We start from the raw sequence: 10180 nt of genomic DNA, 5'->3' as shown, positions 1-10180 counted from the left end.
CTTATCTGTTTCTTGCTCTCTCCTAAAGAGACATACTCCTTTATCACCTCCAGTTCTGCCACTTTTCCACCTTATTTGTTTCCTGTCCCCTTTGCTGCCCTATTGTATTTTTATACCCCCTCTAGACTGCAAGCTTATTTGAGCAGGGTCCTCGTCTACCTATTATTTTTGTATAATTTTGTAAATGTTTGATTTATTGTTAAATCTCCCACATTCAGAATATTGTAAAGTGCTGCGGAATAAGTTGATGCTATATAAATAATATTAATAGGCACTTGCCTCAAGTTATAGGTCAGAGGGGAAGATCTCTATCATTGCCTCTGGGCATGCTCAATAGTTTAAAATCTCTGGACAGCCTCAATTACATACTGCAGTCCACACTCTTTGAAACATCTCTGGCAAGAAGGTTGTCCATTTTGTTAACCACAAAAAGCAATCTTGCAATTATGGATCCATACTGACCACCCCAATCATCAGCCTATTCACAGTAAAACTGATCTACATTTTTCGCATTGAATAGCTTTAAAATACTATGGCGGGAAAACATTTTAAACAAAAACGTATTCCAACTGTATGAGTCTTTCATGGCCACCTTGGACCCTCAACCACAGTTTAAACCAAAAAAAACTAATCTGAATCCTCTAACTTGCATGTTTAGCCTAGATTTTCCTATTTAGCTTTTTTGGGCCTAAAGTTTGAAATGAACTTTGAACTCACTTTGAATACTAAACAGTTCACACTTTAGTGGATAACCCTATCTGGTTAAAATAGTCCAGCTACAAAAAAATTACCATCTCTTTTAATATGTCAATTCTCTTTCTAGGGTAAAATAAATAAATTAATAAATAAAAAAAACGCCCACAGAAAACATAAACTTACATCACAAGCATGGCTGTCTTATTTTAAGTACTTACTGAATTGATGATCCCTCCCAGTGCTTTGAATCCTCCTTCTACAGGAAACACATGTTCCTTAGAATCGGCTATTTTTATCAGCTGAAGGAAATTAATGAAATATGCTTAGAAAGTAAACTTTAGTGGGAAAGTGTTATATTTTCTGCAAGGATGGTGTGTGAAACACATTTAAAAGTGACATAAAAAAACAGACAATATGCAATTGCTACAAGAGTACAGTGTGACATACTGTAAAGTTGGACAAGCATATGGTATGTCTGCATATGGCTTCTATATCTTCCATTAATTATCAAATAAACATGCGAACATCACACATTTAGACAATTAACACTTCAGTATAAAATGGTAGATCATTTTGTTTTGGTTTTATTTTTCTCAAAATCCAACTATAGACTTTACCCACACAGAGAAACAGGCATAAAGAACAATTGTTTGACAACGTTCATCAGAATAATTCCTCACATGATATTTTCTCCACATGTGGAGTGTCCTTTAATCCCCTTAAAGACCAAAGCTTTTTTTTTTTTTTTTTTTTAAAAAGCAATGAGTTTGCGACCGAGGCTTTTTTGGAGTTTTTTGACATGCATTCATTTAACCATCATCCCCCCCTTTCATATTATATATCATTTTTTTAAGTGAGAAAAAGGGCTTTCTTGATACCATATATGTATACATAATGCAATATTAAATAGGAAGAAAATATAAAAAAAATTGAAAAACTGTTTTACATATAATAATTCATTTTTAGAACATACAAAGTAAATACTGCAAGGAGTGAATACAGTTTTAAAGTAGAAACTATGCAAAATTTGGCATGCTGGGATTACAACTTAAATTTTAGTCACAGAATGCAAAACCGCTACACAAAAGTATATATTTGTAGAAAGTACATCCCGCAAGCTATGTAAGAGAATGTTGACACTTTTCATTTCAAGGACCACTATAGTGCCAGGAAAACATACTAGTTTTCCTGGCACTATAGTGCCCTGAGGGTGCCCCCACCCTCAGGGATGAGGCGAGGGTTAAAACTTACCTTTATTCCAGCGCCGGGCGGGGAGCTCTCCTCCTCCTCACCGCCTCCGATCCTCCCTTTCGGCTGAATGCGCATGCGCGGCAAGAGCTGCGCGCGCATTCAGCCGGTCTCATAGGAAAGCATTTACAATGCTTTCCTATGGACGCTTGCGTGCTCTTACTGTGATTTTCACAGTGAGAATCACGCAAGCGCCTCTAGCGGCTGTCAGTGAGACAGCCACTAGAGGATTTGGAGGCTGGATTAACCCTATTATAAACCTAGCAGTTTCTCTTAAACTGCTAGGTTTATAAAAAAAAAAGGGTTAATCATAGAGGGACCTGGCACCCAGACCACTTCATTAAGCTGAAGTGGTCTGGGTGCCTAGAGTGGTCCTTTAACCATTTTATTACAAACCTAGTACAAATTAGATTTTTTTTGTTTTTTTTGTGGGGTTGTTTTCCACATGTGTTTTATTTTGGTGAAATTCATAGACCACACGTGTCCCACTACTGGAAACTCAGCATATTTGTTATCTTCCACTGATCTCGAGTACAATCATACACCCAATGTATACCTTTTCCCCTAATCCTGCCCCTAATCCAACCTATAATATAACCTTTAATACAATCTATAATCTTACCCCTTTTCCTACCCCTAATCCAACCCATAATCCACGCTCTAATCTTATCCTTAATCCAATCCTAATCCTATTTATAATCTGACGCTAATCCAACCCTAATCTAACCCATAATCCTATCTATAATCCCAGTCCTAATCCTACTATCTATTTCCACCCCCTAATCCCAGCTCTCAAATTATTCCCTTTTGTCTGGACATTGTGACTAGGGGTATAGGCTTATCCCAGGGCTTGAAACACTACATCCATGTTTGGCATTACTATGATTGTGATTTAATGATTTTCCTATGAGAGGAGTGCATGCTGTCCCCTCCACGTGAGATTTCTGTCTAATGTTTAGTCAGTCTCCATAATTTCACAAATTTTTTGAGTAGTGAGGTATTTGATTCAGAGTAACTGAACCGCAGCTTATCTAATATTGTCAATTTTTTTAAAAAAAATCAAAGTTACTCAAATATAACTGAGCTTGATATATATACTCACTAGGCCAGCAAATATATGCCACGGTGACATACCAATACAGGAAGGAAGTAAATCCACGTGTCAGTCCCACAACTGTTTTTATTAACCATCTATGAGACAGACACTCTTAACTGTTCTTGACTGCACTAGGCTGTTCCTATTTTGGGTTCCTGTCCTGCAATACTGGAGTATTTGATCACATCTACCGTCACCAGGGTCCAGGGTGATGACAATTATGACCGGCCTAATTACAGAATCTTATCGACCAAAAATACTAAAATAGTTATACCTCTCAAGCGATGGAGTTGGTGTTGGAGGGAAACTTAAAGGATGCAGCTATAAGAAAACACATACCCTATGCTAATCTCTCTCTAGTTTATGCTTTCATCTTTCAAGTAAATCCATAGCCGATAACAGCAGTGTCCAGTAAAGCAGGAAGTCAATGGGCAGGGTAAAACGGTGGGCCACTGACGTGAATCACGTGACCAGAACTGCCGAAAGGGGTGAACATGCCCAAAAAGGGGGCATGTCTGTCCAAAGAATTGGAGGGCCAGCCTGGCATCTGTGTCCCTATGTATCAGTGTCAGTGTCCTCATATCGCCCAGGCCCCTAGTCTCCCAGTGTCTGTGTCCCCCATTTCTCCCAGTGTCCCCATGTTTTAGTGTGTCCCATGTCACTAGGATACTACGGGACATGGGGGCACTTGTGGATACAGACATGGGGACACTGGGAGACATGGGGTCACAGACACTAGGGACACAGAGACATGGGGACACAGAAGCTGGGAGACATGGGGACACAGACATTTGGGGAAACTAAGACACTAGGGACACTGAGAGACATGGGAACACAGACACTGTGAGACTAGGGGACGCTGCGAGACATGGGGACACAGACACTAGGGACACTGGCTGGGAGGCATGGGGACACTGGGAGACATGGGGGCACTTGTGGACATAGACATGGGGACACTGGGAGGCATGAGGACACTGAGACATTTGGGGAAACTGGGATACATGGGGACACTAGGGACACAGAGACATGGGGACACAGACACTGGGAGACATGGGGACACAGACACTAGGGACTCAGTGAGACATGGGGACACTGAGACACTGGCTGGGAGACATGTGGACACTGGGAGACATGGGGACACAGACATTTGGGGACACTGGGAGACATGGGGACACTGGGAGACATGGAGACACAGACATTTGGGGACACTGGGAGAGATAGAGACACTGTGTCCCTAGTGTCTCCATGTTCCAATGTTTCTCCCTATGTCTCACAGCATCCCCATGTGTCTCAGTGTCCCCATGTCTCACAGTGTCCCCAAGTGTCTCAGTGTCCCCACATCTCACAGTGTCCCCTAGTGTCTCAGTGTCCCCATGTCTCCCTGTTGCCTTTCCCCCCATCCTTCACATACCTGAGCTATAGTCTGTCTCTGCTGGCTGGGAGCAGCTGTCTGGACTTTCTGTGCTGTGTAGCTGCTCCCCTGCAGATCAATGAGTAGAGAGAGGCAAGGAGATGCTGTAACTTCCTATCCCTGCCTTTCTCCATACACAGTGACCCCTACTGGCCGGTGCTGGTATTGCAGAGTAATCTCAGTTTATACTGAGAAAAATATTTGCATTTGTATTGCTGGTATTACTGCAATACCGTCATGGCCAGGCAGCCTCAAATACTCAAATACTGGCTGTGCCTTAAAATACCAGTCAGGTGGCAAACCCAAGAGTAGTGTGTGTAAAAAAAAATTAAAAAAAATTAAAAAAAATGTACATTTTTTTTTTTTTTTTTAATGGGCCTATTCCATGGGCCTGGGCCTGGGCCTGAAGCTGCAGCTCCATCAGCCCCTATGTTAATATGGCCCTGTTGAGAAGTAAAGGACATCTCCTACTGAAACATATGATAGGGAATCGGGATTCCGAATCAGTACAGTTATTAAAAGATTGTTCTTACATTTGATGCTGCTGGATCATATTACATTACAATGGGAAAATAAATACCATTACATTTATGTTTGATTATACACACCTGATCATATTTAAACGTTTTTACCCCAACACAGTAGACTCTTGCCCCCATATCACGAGCTTTATCAGCCTAAATAAAAAACACAGATGTCAGTTCAACAGACAACAATATAACAGTGTCTTAAGTTCAATACATATAGTAATTATAATACTAACCTCCTTTACTGTCAGTATTGGTATCTGATCCGCCAATATGCCATCTGTTAAAGCGATAACTATGCTCGCGGTACTCTTACCTCCTGCCTTCTCAATCTGCTCGTTTGCCTGGAAAAAAAGATAATATCACCATCATGGATTATGCCGTAGGAAAGCAATAACAATATGATTTTTTTTTTACAGATATTCCAATACTAAAGGTACAATAAAAATGTAAATAATATATATTTTATATGTGGACTTTTCTTACAGGGAGGGATTATAATACATATGCGTAAGAAGGAATTTTGTGACGATCATCCTTAAAATTAAAAACTACATTTAAGGTGCATAAAATTACCAGATTTATATGGTAATAAATATTTACATACTATTTAAATAACCCTTAAATGCTCCAGCATAATTACATATTTAACTATATATTTATTAACAAAGTATTTAGTCGGACGTCCTGTGCAAACAGATTGAAAAAAAAATATATTTCAACACAACCTACCAGCATAAAACCTTCATGCATGTATGTTTCCCCTGCTGGCTTTACGTCATGCAAATCTTGAAGTCCCTTTGCAATTTTGCTTCTGTAAAACACAAAGTACATATTAGAAAATATTAATATAAAAAAACTTCATAAGTTTTTAAGCAATATAAATTGACCCTACCATGATTTAAATCTAATAAATACATAATTCCAGAAAAAGTTAATTCAACTTGGCTACCTCTTGGTTGCCGTCTTGAAACCAACAGATCAACATGTGCATCTGAAGTTAATAGCTATTGCCATCATTACTTTCCTTTTATAAGTAGCACGTAACCTCTTTACGTAACATAACAAAAATCATTACATCAAATAAATCCTGGTGGTTTTTAGATTTAATGTGTCACTGTAATATTGTGAATCCATTGTCATAGTGATGTTGTAGACCTATATACTAATTAAAGTGTGTTCCAAGAAAAGTAGCCTCTATAGCGTCAGTCTAATGATCGGACGCAGGAGGGTAGGCAATGTTTTGCACACCAGATGTTGTGGACACCATCTCCTATAATGCTCCTAGGCCTATAAAACTGGCAGTTGCATCAGGGCGGATGTACACAACATTGGGAGTGTCAAAGTTTGCCTATCTCTGGATTAGACTAAAGCTATAGGGGTTGTATATTGATTGAAAGTTGGTGGTATTCATTAACAAGCTGTGCATGTTTACCCCATGCAATAAAAGGCAGTGATCACATGGTTATGGATGATTTCTGTCATGCCACTCACTAATAGCCCTGTCAATGTGCCATTAGCCATTTTGGACAGATAATGGTGTAGTTGGAGTGGAAACTTTTCTCATTATGATGTCTCCAGTTTAAGAGGTGGGGTCTTAAAGGACCACTATGGGCACCATAATGACTTCATCTTAATGAGGTCTTTTTGGTATCTGAAAGTCCTGAGCATTGTGTTACCTTATAAAAACAACAAAATTTAATCAAACACATTCCTTATCAGATTGCTCAATTATAAAGGTGATAGTTGTTTAAGAATGCTGATAATAATAAAAATAATAATAATAATTAGCTGCGAAAAATACATATTTTTCTCAAGCTGTTTTTATGAATGTGGAGCCACTGAGTGTATGAGAGCACCAGCTGGCTGGTCCAAGCCAATCAGCAGCGCCCCTACCCATGGTAGCCCTAGGCTTCCTTTTTTAAACTTTCCAGCAAGTGGATGCTGGAGGGGGCAGGGCAGTCCAGGGCTGGAGAGGAGACTTTGGGGTTTAATCGTTCATGAACTGTTTAACCCCTAAAGGTCCTGGTACTATAACAACTTAATTTCAATGACCTTGTTATGGTGCCCGGAGTGGTTTTTTTTAAACAGAAGTTATAGGAAATCTTCAATGTTTTATTAAATGATGTATTTCCAAAAGATGTGATAGTTTCCTTTGGCACAATATCAATTGTATAATGATAAATTTATGTAGAAAAAAAAAAGTTTATATCATATTTTGTCCATGTGACCATGAATATTAAACACTGACTTTGTTCACACACTCCATCATCATCAGAAAACGCTGTATTCTGGCACACTATTTTGCTTCACTTAGCCCACAGATGTTTCTATGTACCAACTGAATTGCTAAATGTCTGAAAAAATATTTGTTGAACCTGCATCAAAATTGGCCGACAACATCAGCCCGGCTTACAATTTGGCAGATGCATCAGTTTACTATGTAGCAATCAAACCATTTTTATGCAGCAGATAAATATGTTTTGCAATATCCATATATATATACACCCATACATATATATATACACACATACATATACACTCACACATGTTTTGTTTCATTAGTAAACAGAATAGACAAATTCATGCTGCAAATGCTCACATATATTTTTTGTACACAATGCCACATTTACAAGTCTGGCAAAAGCAAAATTGGGAAGCAGACCTAAGAACACTCCAAAACATTTGGATATTTGTTACTGTTTACTTTTCAATGTAGTATAACACATGGACATTGGAGTGTTGTGTTTGTAACTAACAACAATGGTGAGTGTGACAGTAGTCACCATCACCTGGGGTTAGATAAGGACATTTTATGTAGGGCCCTGGACTATTCCTATGTTTAAATGTCAATTGTGGGAGCAGGGTGTGTGTGTGTGTGTGTGTGTGTGTAATTTGGTTGTTTGGGGTTAAATGTTAGTGTGTTCTCCTGTATTGCTAATGATTGCAATCAACTAGGAGGTGAATTTGGCTGCGGAGCCTGTACAGAGCCACCTGTTGGTTGCAAGGATCTAGCAACTGCTCTATGCACTACCTGAATAGCAAGGATTGCTAATTTACATTTTCAGGTAGATTTGCATATTGATAATTCTGCAGGCAGGAGATATATGTTCTGTTAATTAATGTCTTCCCCATCCCTTTAGAAAATGTTATTATGCTATTATAATTTCCTGTATATTTTGTGACATGTTTTGGTTATTTTAATTTTATGTTTGTCACAGCAATGTATATGTAATGAGCGTATGGGCTAGTCCCAAGTAAAATAAAGTATTGTATGTTAGTTCCATTTGGAATGGTGTCCTGTATGGATTTTTAGGGATCCCAACCACAGAGTTGTCGTATCTGTTGGCTGGCTGCATAAACCCTTTAGCCCCAGGATAAATCAAGAGAGTTAGGTCAGAGAGCCACAAGTGCCTTTGTAATGGCAATAGAAATTAAATTGCAGGCAGAGGTGGATACCTGCCTGGAAGAAGGGCTGCAGCAGAAAAGGTAGAGGGGACAATATCTGTCTGGAAGAAAGACTGCAGTGGAATAGGCAAAAGGAACGATAACTGCCTGGAAGAAGGGCTGCAGCCTGCTCGGGTGGAAAAGTTCCCCAGTCAATACACTGCGACAGGGGCAGAAGAGCAGGGAACAGGGAGCTTTGCTACTGTGAGATAGACAGCATTTAACGTGTTCCATCAAAATAGGGGTTGACACATTTTTAAGTCACAATGACACATATTTTATTCTTAACATGCAGTTTCATGCCCCTGCACATTAGGCCATAAATGCAAAGTAGAAGTGGTGAATACTAGCTATTATTTACCACAGTGGGCATTTCCACTAAGGTTGATCACATCAAATGCAAACAATTATCTCATGCCATACTAGGCACATTAATACACTGATTGGAGTCATTAGAACCCAAAAACTTCCAGAGAGGAAATGCAAGGGGTGTGCATTTGGGAAGCTTGCATCCTGTCTTATAATGCCATTAAATGGTTTGTTACGGGATTGAGGGCAGAGGAGGAAAGCAATTATTCCAGAGTTTTGACAAGACTGCATGCCTTTGCCACAACACAAACCGCAACCCTAACTAAATATACACTACAATGGGATATCAGGTGGTATTCAGGGCAAAGAGTTCAGTCTTTGACAAATTATTATTAATATTATTATTGCCATTTATATAGCAAAAACCAAAAAAAGCGCCAACAGATTCTGTAGCGCTTCACAATATTATGAGAAGGGGGATTTAACTATAAATAGGACAATTACAACAAAACTTACACGAACAATAGGTTGAAGAGGACCCTGCTCAAACGAGCTTGCAGTCTATAGGAGGTGGGGTATAAAACATATTAGGACAGGAAATTATTTTTAAGTCGACAGTGAGCCATTGAGGGAGATAAAGCAGAAAGGAATTCTGGATCCTACTTCTGTATCTGGGTGTTAAAGCTTGAGTGTTTTGTCCTTTGTATCCAGAGGTATGCAGCCAGTCTATTTGTGATGAAATTGTGACTTACAAAAATAATTAATCTTTAGGGTACCATTTTAACAGGCCATTGCCCTGATAAGCCTGGGGCTGTAATACTGCCGACCTGACCGTGATATTTAGCAGTAGCATGACGCACTCCTCTGAGATCTAAATATGCACTATGAATGTATACCAATCAAGTCTCCACATCTTCTGGCAGTCGGTATCCTAACATTTTGGAAAACCACAAGTGATGATTATAGTAAGACAACAGAGGCTGAACGCTAGCATGCCTTAAAAAGAGTAAAATGCTGTGGTAGGGCAGGCTTTATGGTAAATGGTTTATATGATTATAAGGTTAGTCCTCAATAAACTCCTGTTAGGCCATTTAATAGTTGTTTTCTGTTATATCCCCACATTAAAATTGTAAAGTGCTAGGGCATATGTCGCTACTATAAAAATGATAATAACAGTAGTTATAATAAAAATAATTATAATAGTAGTCATAATAGTGATAATGTTAATAATGTTCAGTATTCAAACATTCACAATTAGAGAAAGTACCTGAATTGAGGTTTCAGCTACTTCCTGGTGTGCTGAGAACTCACTACTAGAGCTGGTAATTTCAACAATTTGAACTATCACCTGAACTTGTAAATATCAATCTTATATATTTTAATATTATTAAATGTATTCGATTTGGTTTTTATTAACACATCTTATTGATTCAAAAAAACTGGGGA

At 38.8% G+C, this 10180-nt stretch overlaps 1 protein-coding gene across 1 annotated transcript in view; it reads right to left on the bottom strand.

The window, feature by feature from the left end:
• Nucleotides 1-10180, bottom strand: part of ANTXR2 (ANTXR cell adhesion molecule 2) — a 192201-nt gene that overhangs the window by 153426 nt on the left and 28595 nt on the right. The window contains exons 4-7 of the mRNA XM_063458807.1: nucleotides 5711-5792; nucleotides 5215-5322; nucleotides 5060-5128; nucleotides 915-995 (exon numbers count right to left, since the gene is read on the bottom strand). Of these exons, the coding sequence (XP_063314877.1) occupies nucleotides 915-995; nucleotides 5060-5128; nucleotides 5215-5322; nucleotides 5711-5792 (340 nt within the window). The remainder of the gene's footprint in view (nucleotides 1-914; nucleotides 996-5059; nucleotides 5129-5214; nucleotides 5323-5710; nucleotides 5793-10180) is intronic.

Source organism: Pelobates fuscus, chromosome 6 (assembly GCF_036172605.1).
Source record: "Pelobates fuscus isolate aPelFus1 chromosome 6, aPelFus1.pri, whole genome shotgun sequence".
Lineage (NCBI taxonomy): Eukaryota > Metazoa > Chordata > Amphibia > Anura > Pelobatidae > Pelobates > Pelobates fuscus.
This window is presented reverse-complemented; position numbering and strand designations above follow the sequence as displayed.